At 45.9% G+C, this 25,006-nt stretch overlaps 1 protein-coding gene across 4 annotated transcripts in view; it reads right to left on the bottom strand.

The window, feature by feature from the left end:
* Positions 1–250: 250 nt before the first annotated feature.
* The window catches only part of LOC142291794 (uncharacterized), an 85,990-nt gene continuing 61,234 nt past the window's right edge, over positions 251–25,006 (bottom strand). For 3 of the 4 annotated variants that reach the window (XM_075336603.1, XM_075336604.1, XM_075336605.1), the window contains 4 exons: positions 21,906–22,085; positions 14,473–14,584; positions 8,810–8,946; positions 251–604 (listed from right to left, as the gene is read on the bottom strand). In XM_075336603.1, the coding sequence (XP_075192718.1) occupies positions 296–604; positions 8,810–8,946; positions 14,473–14,584; positions 21,906–22,085 (738 nt within the window). In that variant the 3' untranslated portion in view covers positions 251–295. Of the gene's footprint in view, positions 605–6,026; positions 6,148–8,809; positions 8,947–14,472; positions 14,585–21,905; positions 22,086–25,006 lie in introns of all 4 variants that reach the window. The other variant, XM_075336607.1, reaches the window with a different exon arrangement.

Below are 25,006 nucleotides of genomic sequence, written 5' to 3' on the forward strand. Positions count from 1 at the left end.
TTGCATTATCGATAAAAGTCCAAAATAATTAGATTTGTAACTTCTCTGACAAAACCTCTGTGAACTTATTTTTGTCCATTTTTGTAAGAACTGTAGTACAGTATATGATTTATAGAATAATACTATAAAATGCTTCATTAGAACCTCAATAAACCCTTCATCAGACAAGAATTACCTAGAATCTTTACCAAATAAACCATGCATTTATGTCAATGAGAAGTGAACAGTAGTGCCAGTGATACAAGAAAGCTCAAACAAAAAAGTTTAATTTTCTTACGGTCCCATTTGTTAATTCCTATAGAAGAGCGTTCCATAGTAGTTCTTTAAAGCGGTCTAGATTACATTTCTTCATCAGGACAGCTTTATGCTCCTTCTTCCACTTGTCGTCTGTGTCCAGAACCAGCATCCCTCTGGCATATTTCCCATGAAGCTCTACGCTCACGGCACATTGCATATATTCTGTGATAATATTTTCCTCAATTACTGCAGCGATGGCGTACGAGTCGTAAGAGACAAAAGAGTGTTTCTGGGGCCACTTTGCTGTGATCTTCTTCATAAACCGGCCTTTTTCTGTGTTCTGGTTTATCCAGCCTTTAAAATATTCCTGAAAAAAAAATGTTTTGGACACAGCACATACGTTTTTTTTCACACATCTTTTTACGCAGTGACTAAAACAAATAAAGGTAAAATTACAAGCCTTTCATCTTTTTAGATCATGACCAACCTTCTGCTGCATAATGGTCCAGTATTTTCACTGCATTTAAAATAAAAAAATGATGACTAGGTGCACTGCTTTTCCACCATACCATGTGGCCACAGACAGAAAAGGGTCCCTGTGCAAGGAGAGTATAAGGAGGACCCTTTGCCTTGCACTGTAGCTCATAATAATGAACAATTTCATCTGGTAGAAGTGGGCCCCCTTATCTCTTGGGCACCTTTTCGGCTGCGTAGATTGCATCAATGATATGTCCACTCTGGACAATACTTTAAAAGGATGTTTTGCCTTTTTAATTTATTTTGTTCCATCTGTCTGCCTATATTAAAAATAAACTGGCTGTTTCTCATAAACTCTGGGTCTACTGCCGAGTCTGCGCTGCAGCCTGTAAACATCCACCAGAGCAATAGCGGGGAAACCGGTTGTCCTGGGATGAATAAGAAATATCTGATTTTATTATTTTTAATCTCTTCACGACATTTCACGTACACTTTCGTCATGGTTAGGAAGGGGTTCCTGCAAAATGACCAATTTTAACACCATATTCCTGCACCGAATCTGCATCTCCTAGCAAAAAAATCACATCAAAACTGCATGTGTTAAGATGTGGTTTTGATTTTATTTTTTTGTTCAAATCAAAGTTTATTAGAATAGCATAATAGAATCAAACAATTGCACAGCGCGCAGGCTGAGGGTATATATCGTAAGCTAGCTGCTAATGAATCACAGTTCCGTGTCTACAAGTGCGCCACTGGCGACCATAAATAACAAGTACAATTTGTACTTATATTGGATAGGAAAAACGAGTTGAAAAATAAAAAGAGATCATAAAGAAGAAGTGGGAGAAGGATTAGAGTCAGTAAAGACAACAGAAACGTGGGAGAGTAAAGTGACAGGAGAAGGGTGCAAAGGGTTCCCACCAGATTGGACGCGGCCTCCTACAACAAAACCACATTTTCAAAGTTAGCCTTCTAGGTGTAGAGATAAGAGAATTAATGGACGATTACCCACATACCTGTCTCCTGTAGATCCATAGACCCATATCCAGTGAGTCCCTGAAAATCATCCACGGGGCCCACGTGGCATCAACTTTGTCCTTGTTACCAAGTGTCTGACTTCTCAAGGTCTCCATCCTGAGAATATCGTTACACTCTGCTGTGAATTCATCCCGTGATGGGATTCTAGGTTGCTTCCAATATCTTGGAATTAGGTTTCTGGCAGCTGTTAAAAAATGTCTCAATCTTTCCTAAGCCCTGGAGCAGAGACATCCCCGAAGGACAGGAGAGCTAACTCTTTTGTGGGCTGGATTTGCCTCAAGGATAGTCTATTGAGTAACTAGAAAATACTCTCCCAGAATGATCTCGCCAGGGGACATGACCACCAGATATGGGTGAGGGTTCCCTTCTCCTTTTGGCATCTCCAGCACACATCAGAGGCTGACGGAAAGGTAGCATGGATACTCACAGGACACCTATACAACCTAGATAGCACCTTGTGGCACCTCTCCTGTGAAATCAAATTGAGCAAATATTTACCAATAAAGAGAAGGATTTTGGTCCGCTTCTCAGCGAGAATGACCTCCCCCACTTTCTCTCCCGCTTCCCAAAGTACCCAGGCAAGCCGTCCCTCACACCTCTGCATCTGAGAAACAAGTCATACAAGGTCGAGATGGTATGATCTGGAGGATCCTTCTCTAGGCAAAGGGTCTCAAAGGGTGTGAGTGTCCTTTAAATATCTACTTTCCTAGCCATAGACACTATAAAACTTTTTGGCTGTTCATAGAAGAACCACATATTTTGAGAGCTGTTGATATCTGAAGAGTAATTATGTAGGAGTTTAATACCTGTGTCTGAGATTAAGTCATGAATAATAGGATGGTCACGCTTCCTTTTATGAAGGAATGTTGATCTATGGAAAGCCAACTAAAAATCTGGATTACTATGGACCAGTATCAATGGGCCTAGGATGGAGGACAAGTCGAGATATTTATTACCTCAGGACATAAAATTCCACAATTGCTTAGTGATAAAAGGTACTTTGACGGAGCTGGAGCTGGGTGGTGCTCTGGTCCAAATAACTATCTTTGGATCAACCTCAGATTGTGTGCTTTCGGCTTCCACCCATCTTTTCGTTTCCCTGCGTGAAATAGATCCAGAATGCACGTCCCCAGAGAAGCATAGCTATACAAAAGGAGATTAGGGAGTCCAGTTACTCCCATATCCCTTGAGCTACTCAATATTTTGTGGGATATACATGGGCATTTATGGGACCAGATAAATTTGGTTATGCTTGATTTCAGACGTGAGAAAATAAGAGGCCGGCAACATTAAGGGAATGTTTTGGAAGTAATAAAGCAGCCTCAGTAACAGGTCCATTTTGATCACATTTATTCTCCCAAACTGTGAAACCTGGAATTTATTCCAGCTATTGAGGTCTAAAGCTGGGTTTACACACTGCAACATCGCAAAGGACATCGCTGTAACGTCACCGGTTTTGTGACGTAACAGCGACCTCCCTAAGTCTCTGCTAAGTCGCTGGTGAGCTGTCAAACAGGCAAACCTGGCCAACAACTCAACAGCGATCCGGACCTGCAGAGCGACCTAGCTGGTTGTTGGGGACGTTGATAAGCAGCCTTTTGAAAGGGAAGTTGCTAACAAAGTCTCTGCAAAGTCTTTCACACACTGAAACTTTCCAGCGATGCATGCTGCACAGCGGGAAACAAAGGACCTAGGAATGGTCCTGAACGATTTGTAACGATTACAACTTCACAGCAGGGGCCAGGTCGCTGATAGGTTTCACACACTGCAACATCGCAAACAACATCGCTATTGCGTCACAAAACCGGTGACGTTACAGCGATGTCGTTTGAGATGTTGCAGTGTGTAAACCCAGCTTAATTCTAACTTCCTGGAGATGTGGTGGTGATTTGATTTAAGGAGGTCAAGGGGATCCGCCGTCAGTTTAATTCCTAGGTATGTCAATGAATCCACCTGCCATTTGAAGGGGAGAGAGGCTTTGAGCTGGAGTCACCAGTATTGGAGGAAGAGATATATTCAGTATTTCGGATTTATGAGTATTTATTTTAAAATTACTCAGAGATCCGAACCTCTGCAATTCAACCATTATGTTGGGTAGACTAATGAGTGGGGAGGTGACGTACAGGAGCACATCATCTGCTAATAACACTAATTTATGGTCCTGTTTCTGAAATGTAACCACTTTTATTGATATATTGCTCCTCAATGCCACCGCCAGATGTTCCATGGTCAGAATGTATAATAATGGGGAAAGGGGGCACCCTTGTTTTGTTCCATTACGTATTGTAAAGGGATCTGAGAGGGATCCATTTATTTTGATAAGTGCTGTGTGGGATGAGTGAGTGCTGCAACTCTGTTAATCATGTGCTCTCCCAACCTTATGTTTTTAAGGACCTGAAACATGAAACCCCAGTTCACCCTGTCAAATGCCTTCTCTACATCTACCGACAGGATGCACATGGGGATCCCGTTATGTCTTGTGCTGTCGATCAGGGAAATGGTCCTCAGGGTGTTGTCCCTGGCTTCTCTCCTGGCTACGAAATCCAGCTGCTCCAGGTCTACTAGTCTCGGAAGAAGGTGTCGTAACATATTTGATATCATTTTAGAATAAAGCTCGATATCTAGATTTATAAGCGAGATCGATCTGTAATTACTACAAAGAGATGCGTCTCTCCCTGGTTTGGGTACAACTGTGATGTGGGCCATCAATGCCTGGGTAGGGAACGCACCCCCTGCAGATATATATTTACAGACCGATAGGAACAGTGAATTTAAAAGTTCTGAAAATTGTTTATAGACGTCCGCTGAGAACCCGTCTGGACCCGGGCTTTTCCTTGACTTCGAATCTGAAACTAGCGCATTGACTTCCTTCAGGGAGATGTCCTCCTCCAGCTCCAGTAAGGCATCATTCGAGATGGAAGGGAGCTTATGGGATTCCAGGTAAGCTTTAATATCATCTTGAGTCCAATATGTTGCTGTGTTTTCCAACTGTCCCCTAATATCATAAAGCACCTTGTAGTATGTGCGGAAGCCGGCTAAAATGTCCTGGTTGCTATGCAAGTGACCACAGCTTCCTGGATCTTTTATGAAAGGGATGTAAGTATTCAAAGAGCGGGACGGAGGGCCCTTGCGAGAAGCTTCCCACTTCTATTGCCCAGTTGATAAAAGCAGCTTTTGAGAGATTCTCTAAAGCCCCTGGATTTGCCCTTGAGGTATCTACCATGGTTGGAGTCACGGGAGGGAGTGAAGTTACCTACTGCCAACTTCTTAGCAAAGGCCACACTAAAAGAATGGGATCGGATCCGACAAAAAAGCTCATTGACTGGTCCTCCAGTTCTGCTCATTCTGATTTTTTCCAACCCGGACTTTGCGCCGGGACTTACCCATACCACCTTTCTGCGCTGGGAAATGGAAGATGGCTTTAGGATCTACCACTCTACCACATTTGTGTTTTTCAGGGCATGCTACACGCTTATTTTCTTCTTTCTTCCCTTTTTTTTGTTTTTGCTTCTTTATTACTTCCAAGAAAAATACATTTCTATATGATTCATTTCCATCATTATTAAGGAATTGGTTGGTTATTCCAAAATTTGTATGTAACATTCAAATATATGCCTTTTTCTTGTTCTTTTGTATCGTATGTTTTCTAATAAACAAAGATTAAACATAAAGCCCCTGAATTTCTGGTCTAATATCTCTAGTAATTTGTTTGGTTGTAGAAAGTTGCGCGTAGGTTCTGGGGGATGAGTCACGTTTGTGTTTGGTTTCTAGTGAGGTAATCTGGTTAGACAACTGTCTTATTTCAATGGCTTTCTTTTTTTTTCAGGTGGGTACCATGTGAGATCAAAATGCCCCTTAATACATATTTCAGTGACTCACACTGGATTTCAGGAGAAGTGGTATCACGTTCATGATCTCTAATAAAGTTATGGATTGACTGGGTAAGGTCCGCTTTGCATAATGGATCCTGTAATAGGTTTTCATTCAGTCGCCAGGTGAAATTTGACTTGACACGAGGCCCTAACTGAATCGATAAATAAATGGGAGCGTGGTTCGACCATAGTACTGTATATTACCTATGGTCGCTTCCACTGTCATGTCTAGGAGGGCATAAGAAATGTGGAAAGGGTCAATCCTTCTATAGACAGAATGGACCGAGGAAAAAAAGCTTCCTTGGTGTCCAGATGAAGAACCCTCCATATGACCACCAATCTCAGACCATGCATGTGCTTTTTGACCTTTTTGTATGACTGAGGCCGGATAGGACGACTTACCCGAGGACAGGTCCAGGCCCGGGTTCATTGGCAGATTGAATTCGCCTGCTAATATCGCCAGAGAGGAGTCTGCAAAATGCTCTAGAATTTTCCTCCCGTCTGCACAGAATCTGTCCTGTCCCTGGTTAGGAAAGTACATGTTGGCAATAACAAAGATTTGATTCTATTTTTTGCCAGGATATAGAGATTTGGTGAAGGAATATGGTGTATAAATGTCAGCACCAAATCTGCATTTCTTGGCAAAAAAATGTACAAAACCAGTTTTGATGTCAGAAGGTGCAAATTTGGTGCTGAAATGTGTGCTCCAAATTTCTGCACTAAATCTGCATCTCCTGGCAGAAAACCGCGTGTGTTTTGATGCGTTTTTTTTACCATAAGATGCAGATTTGCTGCAGGAATATGGTGTATAAATTATAGCACCAATTCTGCATGTCTTGGCAAAAAAAACTGCAGTTTTCTGCTAGGATATGCAGGTCTGTGAATTTAGTGACCTCCTCTGAGGTGGTGTCACTGCATTTAATGAGGTCACCAGAGGTCACAGGTGGAGGACTGTGGGAACCTACATCTGTGACTGCAAAAACCTGAGTCTCGTCACCTCTCATCATTGTGGCTCAGTCTCTGCCTGAAGCCCACAGCTTGCAGTCATGTTCTGTGTCCACGCTTGTACGTTCAGTGTGTATGTAGCAGAGCTGGAAAAATCGTGGGACCTTGTGTGGATTACGTCGGACCTGCAGGAGTGTTTTTGTGGTTAATAAATTGGTGAAAGAGGGTCTTTTTGTATTTTATTTCAAATAAAGGATTTTTTTGTGCTTGTGTTTATTTCTTTTCTCTTGCAGATTAGTAATGGAGGGGTCTCATAGACACATCCTATTACTAATCTAGGGCTTAGTGGCAGCTGTGAGCTGTTATGAACCCTTATTACCCTGATTGCCACTGCACCAGGGCCATTGGGATGAGCTGGGTAAAGTTCCGGGATTGTTGCATGTAATGGATGCGACAATTCTCAGCGACTGCAGGATGCTACTTTTAGGCTGGGGGGCCCAATAACCATGTGCCCTCCCTAGCTTGAAAATACCAGCCCCCAGCTGTTGGCTTTATTATGGCTTGGTATCAAAATTGGGGGGGGGGGGGTGACTGAATGCCGTTTTTTAAAAATCAGTTAATTAAAAAAAAACAAAACACATGCGGTTCCTCTTATTTTGATACACAGCCAAGATATTGTGCACAGTTGGGGGCTGCAGCCTGTAGTCGTATGCTTTATCTGTGCTGGGTATCATAATTTGGAGGACCCCACGCCAATTTTTTTTAATTTATATTTACACCAATATAGACACACAGCACCTGTGATTGAAAGCAGTTGGACACACTGTCACACAGGCTGGGGGCATTGTATGACTGCAACCAATCACAGTTGCTGAGACTGCCAGTGGGCGGTAGAAGCAGTGAATATTTATGAAGGTTAATAATGATGAGTCCCAGAAGTAGAGTTACAGCCATGTGGGAGACTCGGTAAGTTAGCGCACCTGCTCCAATCCCCCTATCCCTTCTACCACCATTTTAAAGTGTTAGATTCGGGTCCCTATAAGTTTACATGGGGACTTGAATCTGGACAGATATCCAAGATCAATTTCAGGCCTGAATCGTGTTTATTTTTAAACCCCGCTGGATCCGCCAATCCCGGGTACCTGAGGGTCCAACACATCTCTACTTATAAATGCTAGCATGCTGCAGGAAATGAGCAGGGATTTTATATAAAAAACAAACAAAAAAAAACGAACAAAAAAACAAAACAACAGTAACACCGCTGGAATTAAGTCTGCTGTCACTACTTGATGATGTGCTCAGGTAGGGTATAAGGAATAAGCTTGGTGTCCTTTAAGGTTCAAAAAAGCTATTTAGAAGTTCAACAGTTTTGTGCCACTTCTGTGATTTCGTGTTTATAACAAAGTAAAGGAATCAGGGTGGAGATACCATACATTTTGCCACATCAAATAGATGGAGGTGCTCATGATAATTTACTCCACACCCATCCTCCACAACCTACAAATACAAATGACTCCTGAAGAGACACTATCCATTGCTTTGATCTTTAAAGGGAACTGGTCACCAGATTTGGGGACTATAAGCTGTGGCCACCACCAGTGGGCTCTTATACACAGCATTCTAACATGCTGTATATAAGAACCCAGGCCGCTGTGTAGAACGTTAAAATCACTTTATAATACTTACCTAAACGGTTGCTGTGGTGGAGTTGGGTCATATTGGCGTTTCCGTTCTCCGGTGCCGGTGCCTCCCCTTTCGCCCATCTTTGTTGTCCTTCTTCTGAAGCCGGGGTGCATCCTACGTCATCCACACTCGCCGGCATTGAGGTCCTGCGCAGGCGCACTTTGATTTGCTCTGAACAGGGCAGATCAAAGTATTGTAGTGCGCCTGCGAGGGTCCGGTGAGTGTGTATGATGTAGGATGTTTCATGCACACAGGATTCAGAAGGAAGACGAAGATGGCTGAAAGAGGAGGCGCCGGAACCAGAGAACGGAGACGCCCATATGGCCCAACTCTACCACAGCAACCTTTTAGGTAAGTATTATAAAGTGATTTTTACATTCTACACAGCGGCCTGGGCTCTTATATACAGCATGTTAGAATGCTGTATATAAGAGCCCACTGGTGGTGGCCGCAGCTTATAGGCCCCAAATCTGCTGACAGGTTCCCTTTAAGGGTTTGTCAGGGGTACACATTTAGTAACAGAATACAACATGCTAAAATAATTCTGATAATAATACCGTGGTAAGGCAGTTTTCACGGGTGAACTCCAGAGCAGCAATGAACATCGGACAGGTAAACTCATTTGTTACAATATAGGCAGCTTCTGGATCCAGATAGAAGTTAAATTCTGCACAGGTCGTCCTGTTCCCTCTGCCTGCAACAAAATAAAAAGGAGATTTTTTTATACAAAACAATTTTTTATTTGGTTTTTACATAGATCCTATAAATTGTGCTGCTGAAAATGTTAGCCCTTTGTGAATACAGATTTAAAGTATTATTAAAATAAAACACAGCAGGCAGGAGCCAAAATGGCTGACTTTTACTTATCTCACAAACATGACTAAAAAGAAGCCAACATCTACATTTGTGGCAAATGATTATCTACTATCGTAAAGAAATTATATGGGATGGTTGAAAATGACAATGACAATTGTCAGTTTCTGCCAACTTATCTGATCTATAAGGACAGCTTTAGAGATCAAGGAGGGAGAGTCACACCCGGACACAAGCAGTACCAAAGTAGAGAATTTACAGGGTTAGGAAGGAAAGATTGATCTCCAAGACTCCTCAGCATGAATGAAGTAATACTTTTACAGAAAATTACTGATGGCTGCATCTTCAAGGAATTACAGACTTCCCATTCATCAGATATTACTATGTGCAATACAGGGTAATATTGTGGTACCGTGTTAGCCAGAAAAATCAATTGAAATACTATGTCCCAAGAATGACAAAAGTATATTAGGAGTGATACCTTTATAGGCTAACCAGAAAAATCATATTAGCTAATATAATTTTTCTGGTTAGCCTATAAAGGTATCACTCCTAATATACTTTTGTCATTCTTGGGACATAGTATTTCAAGTAATCAGATATTACTGAAACAGACATGACCTTAAGAGAAAAGTCCCAAACTAGCAGTTGGCTTTGAAAGAAATCTGAAAATTAATGCATAAAGGAATAGAGATCGTAGTCTGATTTTTTTTTTTAAATTCAAGGTAATCACATATATTAAAAATCATTTTACCGTGACAAACTGCACAATTTTTTGGTATTTTTCCCATATGCTAGATGTGTTCCCTATGTGGAAGAAGGTGCTCTGGTCGTAAGATTAGAACTTTTTGGGCTACATGCAAATATTATGTGTGGCAGAAACTACGACTGCACATCACCCTAAAAACACCATCCCCACCATCAAGCTTCATGGCAGCATCAAGCTGTGGGCATATTTTTGTTCAGCAGGAGACAGAGAAGCTGATCAGAGTTAATAGGAAGGTGAAAATACCTGTGCAATCATGGAGGAAAACCTGTTAAGCTGGTGTCACACACAGCGACAACGACGTCGCTGCTACGTCACCATTTTCTGTGACGTTGCAGCGACGTCCCGTCGCTGTCGCTGTGTGTGACATCCAGCAACGACCTGGCCCCTGCTGTGAGGTCGCCGGTCGTTGCTGAATGTCCAGCTTCATTTTTTGGTCGTCACTCTCCCGCTGTGACACACACATCGCTGTGTGTGACAGCGAGAGAGCGACGAAATGAAGCGATCAGGAGCCGGCACTGGCAGCTGCGGTAAGCTGTAACCAGCGTAAACATCGGGTAACCAAGGGAAGACCTTTCCCTGGTTACCCGATGTTTACGCTGGTTACCAACCTCCGCTCTTGCTGCCAGCGCCGGCTCCCTGCTCTCTGCACTGTGACATGTGGCTGCAGTATGCATCGGGTAATTAACCCGATGTATACTGTAGCAAGGAGAGCAAGGAGCCAGCACTAAGCAGTGCGCGCGGCTCCCTGCTCTCTGAACTGTGACATGTAGCTGCAGTACACATCGGGTTAATTAACCCGATGTGTACTGTAGGAGAGCAAGGAGCCAGCGCTAAGCGCGGCACCCTGCTCTCTGCACATGTAGCACAGCGACGTTATGATCGCTGCTTCTGCTGTGTTTGACAGCTAAGCAGCGATCATAACAGCGACTTACAAGGGTCGCTGTTACGTCACCAAAAATGGTGACGTAACAGCGACGTCGTTGTCGCTGTCGTTTAGTGTGAACCCAGCTTTAGAAGCTGCAAAAGACTTGAGACTGAGGAGTAGAGTCATGTTTCAGCAGGACAACGACCCTCAGCATACTATAAGCTAAGCTATAGATATAATAGAATGGTTTAAATCAAAACATATTCATGTATGTGATTGGTCCTGTCACAGTCCAGACCTAAATCCCACTGAGAATCTGTGCAAAGACTCAAGTGAAATTGCTGTTCACAAATGTTTTCCATCCAATCTCACTGAGCTAGAGCTATTTTGCATTGAATAATGGCCAACATTTTCTATTTTTAGATGTGCAAAGCTGGAAGAGACATCCCCTAAAAGACTTTCCGCAGTAATTGCAGTAAAAGGTGGTCTTACTAAGTATTGACTCAGGGGGGCTGAATACAAATACAGTGGAACCTTGCATTAAGATAACTTGGTTTGAGAGCGTTTTGCAAGACAACAATAGCTTTTTAATAATTTGTAACTTGGTTTAAAAGCAATGCTTTGCAAAAAGAGCAAATACTCACCGTGAACGCATCCAATTTTGTCCTTTCATCACGCTCTGACCCGCTCTGGAGGTAAATTTCTGTACATATTTACTGTATACAGTATACCATTATACGGTACAGCATATACTATATAGCAGGTCTATCAGTTGCATTTGTAGATACAGTACTGTACTTTCTTATTGATAACCAGGACAGCACATTGCTTGTATTGTACCTCCCGCACACCAACAATTCTATTGTAAGCTAACATGCAGTTTAATTTATTTTATATGCTTTTACTGTACAGTATTTTGTATTAGTGTTCTGTAATAATTTTATATGAATACAGTACATTTTGTATTACTGTAATAAGTTTGTATAAATACACTAAATATTTTTGGGTTGTGGAACGAATTGTCTGCATTTCAATTATTTCCTATGGAAAATTTGCTTTGATATAAGAGTAACTTGGTTTAAGAGCACACTCCTAGAACAAATCATGCTGGTAATCCAAGGTTTCACTGTATATAACACTATTGTCAGATTTATACAGTATTTTAAAAATATTTAGAAAACCATGTATCATTGCCTTTACACTTCACAAATAACTTTTGTTGGTATATCACATACAATCTATATATATAATTGCCTTCTTCTGTCTGTCTGTCTGTCTTGCTCCAAAATTCTGTCGTTACCGTGACTCATTGGCCGCTTGCCTCGGCTCCGGCCCCCCCGCACGGATTGGCCGCTCGCCCAGGCTCCGCCCCCCCATGGATTGGCCTCTCGCCCCGGCCCCCTGCACGCATTGGCAACTCGGCCACGCCCCGCCCCCCTCACGCATTGCACGCTCGCTCTGGCCCCGCCCCCCGCACGCATTCCCCGAACCGACACGGAGCCCGGACTCCCAGGTGAGTGCTGTAGCCCCGGGAGCCCACACCAGCGTACGCCGGCAACCCAGCCGACACATACCCTCACATTGCTGGGGTTGCCGGCGTACGCTGGTGTGGGCTCCCGTGCGTGCGGGGGGCGGTAACGCTGGTAACCATGGTACACATCGGGAAATATTGTGTAGCATGGTTACCAGCGTATGCTGGCTCCCTGCCCATTCACATCGTTGGTCTCCCGCTGTCACACGCTGATGCGTGCTGCACAGCAGGAGACCAACAAGTGACCCAGCACTGTCTCTTTGAATACTTACCTGATGTGTACCATGCTTACTAGCATACCCCGACTCCCGGCACACGTACGCTGATAACAATGATACACATCAGGTAACTATGGAAACCGCTTTGAATAGTTACCCCCTCGGCCACGCCCCTGCTCAGCCACGCCCCCGCTTGGCCTCTGCCCCGCTCGGCCACGCCCCCCAACACTCTGCCCCCTTGGCTACGCCCCCCACACTCTGCCCCACATGGCCACGCACCCCCATGCTCGGCCACGCCCCCCCACAGCCACGCCCCCCACACTTTCAACCCCGGCCACGTCCCCACACTCTGCCCCCTCGGCCACGCCCCCACACGCTTGGCCAAGCCCCCACACACTCAGCCACGCCTCCCACACTCTGCCCCCTCGGCCACGCCCCCACACGCTCGGCCAAGCCCCCACACACTCAGCCACGCCTCCCCGCTCGGCCACGTCTGCCCCGCTCGGCCACGCCCCCCACACACATTGGGCACCTATACACCTCCCCCCAGGACTACTCCACCTACAGACACCTCTCCTCCAGGACTACTCCTCCTATTATACTTCCCTTACCCAGGACTACTTCTCCTATTATCCTCCTCTCCCCCAAGGACTACTCCTCCTATTAGACTCCTCACCCCCAGGACTACTCCTCCTATTATACTCCTCTCCCCCAGGATTACTCCTCCTATTATACTCCTCTCCCCCCAGGACTCCTCCTTTTATTATCCTGCTCTCCCCACAGGACTACTCCTCCTATTATACTCCTCTCCCCCTGGACTACTCCTCCTATTATACTCCTCTCCCCCCAGGACTCCTCCTCCTATTATCCTCCTCTCCCCCAGGACTACTCCTCCTATTATGCTCCTCTCCCCCAGGACTACTCCTCCTATTATCTTCCTCTCTCCCCAGGACTACTCTTCCTATTATACTCCTCTCCCCCCAGGACTACTCCTCCTATTATACTCCTCTCCCCCCAGGACTACTCCCCTTATTATACTCCTCACCTCCAGGACTACTCCTCCTATTATCCTCCTCTCCCCCCAGGACTATTCCTTCTATTATACTCCTCTCCCTCCAGGACTACTCCTCCAAGTCCAACACACACACACACACTGCACAAAACATACCTCCCCCCAAAACACACACACCCACACAAACCGTGCAACACATACAGCACCACACACACACAATGCTGCAGACACACAGCGCTCCACAAACACCACAACACACACAACGCAACACACAGCACCACACACACACAACACTGCAGACATACAGCGCTCTACAAACAATGCAACACACAAACAACACCGCTCTCACACACCCCCACCCAGACAACACCCAGAACATTTACAGCGCACTACACAAATACTTGGCAACTACAGACAACATCTATATATATATATAACAAAAATCATACAGTAACTACACAATAAATTCTAGAATACCCGATGCGTTAGAATCGGGCCATCTTCTAGTCCTAATATATATTAGTTTGTGGGTGTAATGTAGGAAAGTTCATGAGGTATGAATACCTTTTCAAAGCACTGTGATTCACAGGGTATTGTAAACTTGCTATGGTTAAATATCATTTTCCTAAATCGGCACATATATTAGGTATATTACTTTCGATACATTTTTTCAGTAATCCTACTTTTATTGGACGATTCTCTCCATAGTACATTGTCATTTCCAATGCAGGACACAATCGGTTGCACAATAGATAGCAATAATAACGCTTTATGGATCTCATTGACTCATGATAGGGTCAGTTGGGGTTCCATCATGGTGTCTATTTTTTTACTGGAAGAATATTCATGCATGCAATTCTGTTCCTCTGGTCATCTCTGATAGACATGGCGACAGAGGCTCCTCTACAAATGTTATTTCCACCAAATTCACATTTATCCACATATTTGCAGCACATTATAACAAAAACTAAAAATACCCATTATACAGTTTTAAGTGAGTAAAGTCCAATACCTTCTATGTTTCCTCCCATTATACACAGTTTATTCAGCTTCTTTGGAAGGCTTGGATCCATTTTGACTGCCAGGGCCAGATTAGTTAAGGGTCCTAATGCTACCAGATTTATCTTAATATGTCAGAGGAAAAAAGAAAAAAGAAATGCATTAATATGATGTTACAACCTCAGAATTCCAAGGGTGTTAATCTGGCCGTACATAAGACAATTTATTGTCAAAGCTGGAGAAGACTGGGTGCTATTGATTGACTTGAGGAACCAGAAGTGATCCAATATTCACTCCAATAATTTGAATATTTTTGTGTTGAGCAGATTATTCTATTAAATGAATTATCAACATGTTCTAAACCATCACATCACTCATCTGAGATTGAAAACAACCAAGAAAAAAAAATCATTGAAATACTAAAAATGTACATTACATTGTAATACATTACAATAAAATCAATTAATATATCAGCTCGCTTTCTAAATGTTGACATTTCAGAGTTACGGGACATTTACACTGCAATATAATCATGAACGACTCCTGTTAATAAAGCTTGTTTCATAATTATCTTTCAGTGTAGACAAAAAGACTGATGGCACTCCCAACAGGCAGGCTGAACAGGTGCAAAACTGAACATGACAAATAATAAAAAAAAAACAGTTACACTCTGAAATGATAACGCATGCAAACCAAGAATGTTAGAATATAGAAATGCATTACTGCTCAAGGAAATCTAGGAAAAATTGAGATATAGAAAGTCATTTTTGTATGCTAAATATCTGCCCAGTTGCCATGTCAAGGCATACCTCATATACTTGGTACCTACATTAACGCCTCTCTTTGGGTTAAAATCCTCCTGTGTATGGGAAAGTAAGAATCTGCTACTAGAGAATAAAATCACCTGTGGCTACTGGAGGAGGTGTGCACGGTCAGAAGGAATGACCCCCATTAATCTAGACAAAAACACTGATGGCACTCCCAGCATGCAGACTGCATGTAGTAAATGCCATCAGTCTTTTTATCTAGATTATGGAGCCTCTGATTGTGCACCTCCATTAGCCATAGGTGATTTTATTCTCTATAGCAGGTTCCTACATGCCCATAAACAGGTTTTTAACTCAGAGAGGCACGTTAGAGTATACCCAGTATACAAGTTATCCCTTGACGTGGCTAATGGGCAGATATAAAAATGGCCATTTTTCTATGCTAAATATCTCAATTTTTCCTAGATTTCCCAGTAACGCATCTCTATATTCTGACATTCATGGCTTGCATGCTTTAGAAATTCAGAGTGCAACTGTCTTATTTTGTTATCTTGCGGTGTAAACAGGCTGCCAATCACCTGATGAACGAGTAAAACGCTCGTTCATCAGGTGATGTGATCTTTTGTGAAGTGCAAAGATATTTGTTCTAGGTGGTGCAACATCCTGTGTAAACAGGACTCGTACTGCCATGAACAATGGCAGCATAAATTCACTGAGCAATCTAATATACAGTAGATCTCTCAGTGTGCAACATTTACTTTGGTCTGACTGTGTAAACAGGCACTCAAATAATCGTCAATTGGTAAAAGTTTACCGATAGCTAGTTATACTGTGCCACCTCTTCATATTCCCATATCTGTGATTTCTGTCACTTAAAAAACTGCCCTTGAGCCCAGAAACGCAGTGTTCTGAGATTTCACTGTAAAGTTTTTAAGCACTTCGTGCCAGGTCTGTTTTGGAGTTAAGTTGGGAACCACCCAGCAACCAATTAGATACATTTATTGTAATCACTTGGCTTTGTTCCTTGGCAAGCTCAGCCCTGGATACAAGGCATAGGCTGTATCGTGGTTTACGATTAGTGGAGTCGTGCTCACCCGGCACAAAATCTCAAGGTGAGCACTCCTAATTTATGGAGATCTATTTTGTTATCAGTACGTGCGCTCCTTTTTTTTTGTTGTTGTTGCTTATGCCTACTGATATTCCTAATTATGGCATATGTGGATGCACTTAACTGATCCTCTTCCAAGATCCCTAACCCTAGTAGCCAGAGCCACTCACTCAGTGAGACCATGTACAGTGGTCCTGCAAGGCACTGTGCTTATAGCTTACAATATTTTCAGCATACAATTGTGACGCCCTGGGCAAGCCAGGGGTCACAGGTCACAACACCACCACACCCCACACTCCAGGTAGGCACATCACAGCTAAACTACAAATCCTTGTTGCCTTCCTCCAGGAGTCTGATGATGCACACCAGGGGGTGGGCCAGGCGGTTGGCTCCGCCCACCAAGGAGCTCACAACTCTGGAGGCGGGAACACCAGGCAGAACAGAGATTAGCCCAGGCAGGGCAAGTGTGAGGAGCTAAGTGGAGGAGTTAAGAAAGTGAAAGTAGAAAAGTGGTAAAGGAGGAAAGCAAGTGAAGTGACAGCGAAGAAAGAAAGCCTGAAGGGTCCAGCTTTGTGTAGGGCCAGATCAGCAAGGTCAGCGACGGCGGTGACTATCTGGAGGGGGACCGTTTGGAAGTTCCTGGAAGGACCCCGTTGGCTGTGTGCCCAGTGGTCTGGAGCAGTGTTCCGAAGGACAGTCAGCACCAGGGCAGGGGCCTCTCGGACCCCGGCAAGGCTAGGAGTCGCCAAATTTGCCGAATCCGTCAGTGAAGGGGACGTAGATCCCCCAGCAACCAAGTCCCGATTGAAGGCAACAGCCCAACCCGAATCGGAGAGACACCGCCACCGCCACGGCACCAGTTTCTCAGGGCCAGCGCCTGTGGGCAAAGTGTAGAGCTCCTCCGGCCCAGATTGTAGTCGGGGAGCGGGTAACCGGAGGGAATCCACCGCTACCACAAGTCAACCATAGGTGCAAGGAAGAGGGACATCACCGTCACCTACCGGGAGTGCAGGTGCAGCCGTCTGTGGGACCGTCCTACCAGCCGTTTGGTTTACCGTACAAACTGTGTCCACGTCTCAGGCTGAGTGAGTACCACAGTGCTGCAAGGCACAGCGCTGCCCCCGCGTCCCTGCGCCCACCAGGCCCCGCACCTCACAAACCATCACCGGGCCCCGGGATCACCAACCCCTGCCCACGGAGGGGCAACACAACACCTGGCTGCTCCGCATCACCATCCCCGGGATCCCCGTACTGAGCAGCGGTGGTGAAAATCACCACAACCGTGGGTGGCGTCACGAACTATAACAATCCCCACACCCAACCAATCCCCCTTTCACTCACGGGCGAGGAGTGTCGCTCGAGAAACCCCGGGATCCGGCCCACAGCTCGAGCCACCACTGAGCAGCTGCCGGACCCGAGCAGAAGGGGTGAGCGTAGTGTGCCGACACCCTCCTCCCCGCCCGCGACAACTTGGCGTCACAAACAGGATCTTACCGCTCTGCCGTCTGGAAGAGGTGCGCCTTGTTACCGCCGGAGGTATCCGGCAGGAAAATTTCAGAAGCCGCCATCTTTGGCGCGAAAAGTTCCCGCTCGAGCGTCTTCTCGAGCAGTAGAGGCGCGAAGGCCAAAACCCCGCCCCAAGAGAGGAGGGGCCGGAAAGAGCTAAGGGGGACGCGATGGCGGCTGGACGCATGTAGCTGCAGCTATAAAAGCAGGGACGCCAGGACCCTGCAAATATACCGTTCCTGGAAGAAAGAGAGAAAGACACCATGTGGATGCCGTCCCGAAACACCGTGGCCCTCGCACCGGGAACCGCAGCGTGGGTGGAAATCCGGACCGCGCAGCTCCATCTAAGGCTGCAGGTCAAAATGCAGCTCCTCTTGGAGGAGTGGGAAACCGACATGGCGGATGTTATAGCCACCGTGCGGAGACGCGAGGAGGAAGCGGAGGAAGGGAGGGTGAGTGACCCACGCCCCTATGTCCCAGAGGGACCGGTCGCTGCGGCTGAGGGACCCGGTCCAAGCCCTCTCCCCCCGTTCCCTCCCGTCTCGGGGGCCATGACCCCGCCACTAGGCCCGCTACCACCACAACCGGTAGCGATATCCAGCCCGTCCGCCCCAGCGGACCGACCTGTAGCCGGAGCCCGTAGCAAACCGGAGGTGTTGCCATGGAAGGCCCCGAAGATTGTACCAGGGGCCGTCCCCGAGCAGTTTCCCGAGCCGGAGCCGATGACCCGCTCCGAGCCGAAGGCCCAGCTGCGGAAAGCCCCTGTGCCCATCCCCCACACCTCGGCTGAGGTGGCGCCGGGTTGTTGCTGCAAGGCAGCGCCCAAGGCCATGACACCGCGGGATACGCCGCCCACCTTCCTGACAGTGGGTAACGTTCTGGATGTCCCGCGGGGCCCGACCCGTGCGCCGGCGCTGGCAGCAGCGCCATATTGGGACAGGGAGCCGACAAAGCTGGGCCTGGAGATCGCGGAGAGGGAGAGAAGGAAAGCCGAGCTGGTGGCCCGGGCCATTCGGGAGAAGGAGAATCTTCGGCAGGTGACCTTCCGTGTCCGGGGCCCGTTGTATGAAGGGCAGGTGAGGCGGTTTGATGTCCGCCGGGGCTATGGATTTATATATGAACCGGGCCTGGAGGCCGAGGTGTTTGTGGCCCGGCGGGACGTGAATGCCCATCTGCCCGAGGAGCATCCTGGCCGTAACCTCATGCCGGGGGATATGGTGCGGTACACCCGGCACTGCGGAGAGAGGGGGTGGTTTGCCCTGGATGTGAAGCTCAGGGGCAGCAATGAGAGCAGGGTGAGCTCTGCACCCCCTCCCTCGGATGAAGCAGCAGAAGGACCGGAGTAGGGCAGCGGATGCCCGTTGCACTGTCCCCGTTGGGACCACCACTGAGTTTAGAGTTTGTTTGAAGTTTGAAAGTTTTGAAAATGATGAAAATGATAATTTCCGAGTACATAACCTGATTGTCTGATGTGATTGAACCGGCCGGAGCCGGCACCGTTGTCCCCGTGGGGACCGTTTAAAGTTTTGCATGGAGGACTATCCATGGACAAGCCCGTGAACTTGCAGGGCACCACAAACGTTAAGTGGCTTGTAAATATGTTGGTTACCGTTACCGTTTCCGCAATGCCGCCTCCGGAGAGGCAGGTTGGAGGGAGGGCCCTCAGCAGAGCAGGCTGGGGCCCAGCCACCAAAGGAACCGGTGGCTACCCTCTGGAGGGGAAGGACAGATCCCGCTCGGGTAACTTGTGCTGGACTGTGGGTCAAGGGGTGCTGCCTGGGTTTTAGGGGCAGCATCAGGGCCAGGTTGCTTGGGTGGGAGAGAGCGGAAACCGTGACCGTAAACCGTTGTAACGTTAAAGTAAATGTGCCTCCCGTCTTGGGACGAGTTATTAAAAATGTTATTCATGTTGTCTTAACCTTGTTACCCCTTTTTACAGAAAAATAAAACCGGTGTAGGACGGCAGCCCGCGGACGGTCTGCATATTGCTAAGGGGGAATGTGACGCCCTGGGCAAGCCAGGGGTCACAGGTCACAACACCACCACACCCCACACTCCAGGTAGGCACATCACAGCTAAACTACAAATCCTTGTTGCCTTCCTCCAGGAGTCTGATGATGCACACCAGGGGGTGGGCCAGGCGGTTGGCTCCGCCCACCAAGGAGCTCACAACTCTGGAGGCAGGAACACCAGGCAGAACAGAGATTAGCCTAGGCAGGGCAAGTGTGAGGAGCTAAGTGGAGGAGTTAAGAAAGTGAAAGCAGAAAAGTGGTAAAGGAGGAAAGCAAGTGAAGTGACAGCGAAGAAAGAAAGCCTGAAGGGTCCAGCTTTGTGTAGGGCCAGATCAGCAAGGTCAGCGACGGTGGTGACTGTCTGGAGGGGGACCGTTTGGAAGTTCCTGGAAGGACCCCGTTGGCTGTGTGCCCGATGGTCTGGAGCAGTGTTCCGAAGGACAGTCAGCACCAGGGCAGGGGCCTCTCGGACCCCGGCAAGGCTAGGAGTCGCCAAATTTGCCGAATCCGTCAGTGAAGGGGACGTAGATCCCCCAGCAACCAAGTCCCGATTGAAGGCAACAGCCCAACCCGAATCAGAGAGACACCGCCACCGCCACGGCACCAGTTTCTCAGGGCCAGCGCCTGCGGGCAAAGTGTAGAGCTCCTCCGGCCCAGATTGTAGTCGGGGAGCGGGTAACCGGAGGGAATCCACCGCTACCACAAGTCAACCATAGGTGCAAGGAAGAGGGACATCACCGTCACCTACCGGGAGTGCAGGTGCAGCCGTCTGTGGGACCGTCCTACCAGCCGTTTGGTTTACCGTACAAACTGTGTCCACGTCTCAGGCTGAGTGAGTACCACAGTGCCGCAAGGCACAGCGCTGCCCCCGCGTCCCTGCGCCCACCAGGCCCCGCACCTCACAAACCATCACCGGGCCCCGGGATCACCAACCCCTGCCCACGGAGGGGCAACACAACACCTGGCTGCTCCGCATCACCATCCCCGGGATCCCCGTACTGAGCAGCGGTGGTGAAAATCACCACAACCGTGGGTGGCGTCACGAACTATAACAATCCCCACACCCAACCAATCCCCCTTTCACTCACGGGCGAGGAGTGTCGCTCGAGAAACCCCGGGATCCGGCCCACAGCTCGAGCCACCACTGAGCAGCTGCCGGACCCGAGCAGAAGGGGTGAGCGTAGTGTGCCGACACCCTCCTCCCCGCCCGCGACACAATGGCTCAGGAAAGGCCGTTGTAACTTAAAATGACATTCCACATGTAATGCCATAGGTACTACATGTAATTAACTGGAAAATCCAGCCAACCAGCTTCAAAAGGAACCTGAAGACCCACCTCTTCCAACAAGCCCACAACCTGCAGTAACCTTCAGTCCACTACAGCATAGCACGACCCATTCTACCCTCACCTATTGTTATCCTCACTCATCCCCTGTAGACTGATTCCTCGCGGGCAGGTTCCTCTCTCCTTCTGTACCAGTCTGGACCTCTATTGTTCATGATTATTGTACATGTCCCTATAATACGTTCCCCTTTTTACGGATGATGGATGATGATGATGATTTCACTGGTAAAACACCTGTATTGCTGAAGTGACTGTACTGCTTGATTCTCATATAGCATCCTACTCTGAATATATGTTCTGCTATTCTGTGTGCATATTACTTACTCTTATGCTTCATTTTTGTCTTATTTTAAGTTGAACTAAATTGTAAGTTGGAGAAAAATGTTGTGGTCAAATGGCAAGAGACAACCAACTTGCAATGGTACCCGGATAAGAATTAATATAATATAATAATATAAGGCAAGGGATCATGATACTGCATGCTGCATGTTAAATTCATTACAATATCAGCTGATCTCCATTAGAAAACGGCTTCAGATAAACCTCTTCGGCTATTTAACATTGCATTCTAGGCTAGTGTCACGGTATTGGTCCTGGCTAATGCCGGACACCCGGATTTGGACAGTTGCACTGACAGGGCCATATAAAGATATATGATCTTCAGTTAACGCATTCTTAACACTTAAAGATTTATACCAAACTACTTACTTGACCCTCATACTGATTAATGATCCTTATGAGAGCATGCACAGCATCTTCCTTCTGCAAGTATTCTAATCCTGGGCTGTTTGGATCTCCTACATCTCCCAAGCCATCGCCTCCAAAATGGGCATACTGAGGATTGATCTCTCCCAACAATGAATTAGATGCACCACGAAAAACTGGGATCTTATAATTAATCAAATATATAGACATTAATACACTTCCAAAATGTACGGTTCCCATCCAGATCAATATAATACAATCAATTGTATCTTTTCAAATTAACAGTAAAATCCCTCTGAGACGATAACCCAAAACCGTATTAAAAAGTGATGTTCCAAGAAGTGGTACCCAATATTTCTGTAATCACCTTCCTTATACCTAAAGGGGGCTTTACATGCTACGATATCGTTAATGTTTTATCATCGGGGTCACGTCGTTAGTGACGCACATCCGGCGTCATTAACGATATCGCAGCGTGTGACACTTTTGTGCGACCTAAAACGATCGCAAAAGCGGCCAAAATCATTTGCCGTGGAGAGGTCGTCCTAAAACAGAAAATCGTTTACCTCTCATTAGCGATGTTGTTCCTCGTTCCTGCGGCAGCACACATCGCTATGTGTGACACCGCAGGAGCGAGGAACATCTCCTTACCTGCCTCCACCGGCTATGCGGAAGGAAGGAGGTGGGCTGGATGTTACATCCGCTCATCTCCGAACCTCCACTTCTATTGGACGCCTGCCGTGTGACGTCGCTGTGACGCCGAATGACCCGCCCCCTTTGAAAGGAGGCGGATCGCTGGCCAGAGCGACGTCGCAGGACAGGTAAGTCCATGTGACGGGGTGCGCGATTTTGTGCGCGACGGGCAGCAATATGCCCGAGTCGCACAAAGGATGGGGGCGGGTACGCACGCTAGCGATATCGGTACCGATATTGCTAGCGTGTAAAGGCCCCTTTAGAATACTTTTATTTTTTTTTTATTTAAAGTTGTCACAAGTACATTAAATACAGTATACACATTATTAGATGACAAAATGTTGTGTTCTACTGCCTTGTGTTTTAGTAAAGTCAGTAAGAAAAAACCCCTGGATAATGTGAAAGCTTCTTTAGAGTTTTATACAACTATTGCCTACCGCCACCCTTTCTTTTTCCTAAATCGCAGCAAAAGTTGGCGCTACAAAGTATTAACTTAAAGGGGTCGAATAATATTGCAGGCCCCAATTTTCAGTTTATTATTTCTTATAAAAGTTTAAAACAAGCAATAAATTTCGTTCAACTTCACAATTGTGTCCCATTTGTTGTTGATTCTTCATCATAACATTTAAATTTTTTATCTGTATGTTTGAAGCCTGAAATGTGGGAAAAGGTTGAAACATTCAAAGGGACTGAATATTTTCACAAGGCACTGTAATATATTAGTTATAGTTATATAATTTTACACACATATATATATATATAATATACACATACACTCAACACATTTTTTGTAAATAATTTATATCTTTTCATCTGAAAACACTGAAAATATGACACTTTGGTACAATGTAAAGTAGTCAGTGTACAGCTTGTATAACAGTGTAAATTTGGTGCCCTCTAAATAACTCCACACTCAGCCATTAATATCCAATCCACAGGCAGCAAAAGTGAGTACACCCCCTAAGTAAAAAAGCCAAATTGTGACTAAAGTGTCAATGTTTTGTGTGGCCACTGTTATTTTCAAGCACTGCCTTAAAGGGAATCTGTCACCCTTTCGAGATTTTTGAGTTATTAAAATGGATATTCAGGTTGTATACAGTGGAAATTAGTCATACCCGTATTCCTCCTGGATGACGGCTTGTCCAGTAAAAATCATCTTTTAAACAAATGTGGAAACCACACAATGGAGTCAAATAATCCATAAATATTTATTAGTCAAAAACATAGAGACAAACAATTAAAACCATGTTTGTCATCTAGGAATTTTTTATAATTCCTTTTAATTGTTTGTCTCTATGTTTTTGACTAATAAATATTGATGGATTATTTAACTCCATTGTGTGGTTTCCACATTTGTTTAAGTATTGTTAGGAGTTTTTCCTGGTACTAAGAATCCAATATTATGGGGATATCATGTGTTAAAATACCCTCATTAACATGATTGAATATATTTGTACATTCCCATCTTCCATGAAAATCGTTTTAAAAATCATCTTTTGTAGCTTTCATCTTCCAGGCTACAGGGCATGCGCTGTCTGGAAGATAAGACTGCCCTCAGTACAAGATTCCTCCTTCCGTTCTCTTCAGTGTGCATTTGATGGTAAGTACTTGAACAGAAATCCCGCACCTGCGCATTCTACCTGCAGTCTCTCCCATGCACTGTTCTGCCCTTCTGTGATTCTTAATATGGCATTTAAAACTCTCTCACCTGCACACATCAAAATTGAAGACAGTGCTCACAAAAGGGTAAGAGTGCAGGGGAGAGACCGCGGGCAGAATGATCAGCCACACAGATGACATCAAATTCACATTAAAGACAAGGGGAGGAGAAATCCCCTTGTATAATGAAATATATACTTGTATAATGAAAAGTTGAGGCAGTGTTATCTTCAAGGCAGCGGATGCTCCATAGCCTGGAAGTTCAAGATTATAAAAGATTATTTTTACTGAACAACTCATGATCCAGGAGGAATACAGGTATGACTAATTTCACCTTTATACAACCTTTATTCCCAGATTATTAACTCAAAAACCTCAAAAGGGTGACATATATCCTTTAACTCTCTTGGGCATTGAATTCACTAGAGCTTCACAGGTAGCTACTAGAATTCGCTTCCACTCCTCCATGATGACATGAAGGAGCTGGTGGATTTTAGAGACCTTGCGCTCTTGCACCTTTCATTTCAGGATGCCCCAAAGATGCTCAATAGGGTTTAGGTCTGGAGAAACGCTTGGCCAGCCTAGCACCTTTACCCTAATTTTCTTTAGCAAGAGACTGGTTGCCTGGGGGCGTGGCCTGGACCTCATGTAGAGAGGAAGCAGCGTGGGTGAGCTCCTGCCTGGATCCTGAATTATCTTGCACACCGGCCTTGCTGACAGGCACTACCGACCCTGGAGGGCTGCAACACAAC

This window comes from Anomaloglossus baeobatrachus, chromosome 2 (assembly GCF_048569485.1).
Source record: "Anomaloglossus baeobatrachus isolate aAnoBae1 chromosome 2, aAnoBae1.hap1, whole genome shotgun sequence".
Lineage (NCBI taxonomy): Eukaryota > Metazoa > Chordata > Amphibia > Anura > Aromobatidae > Anomaloglossus > Anomaloglossus baeobatrachus.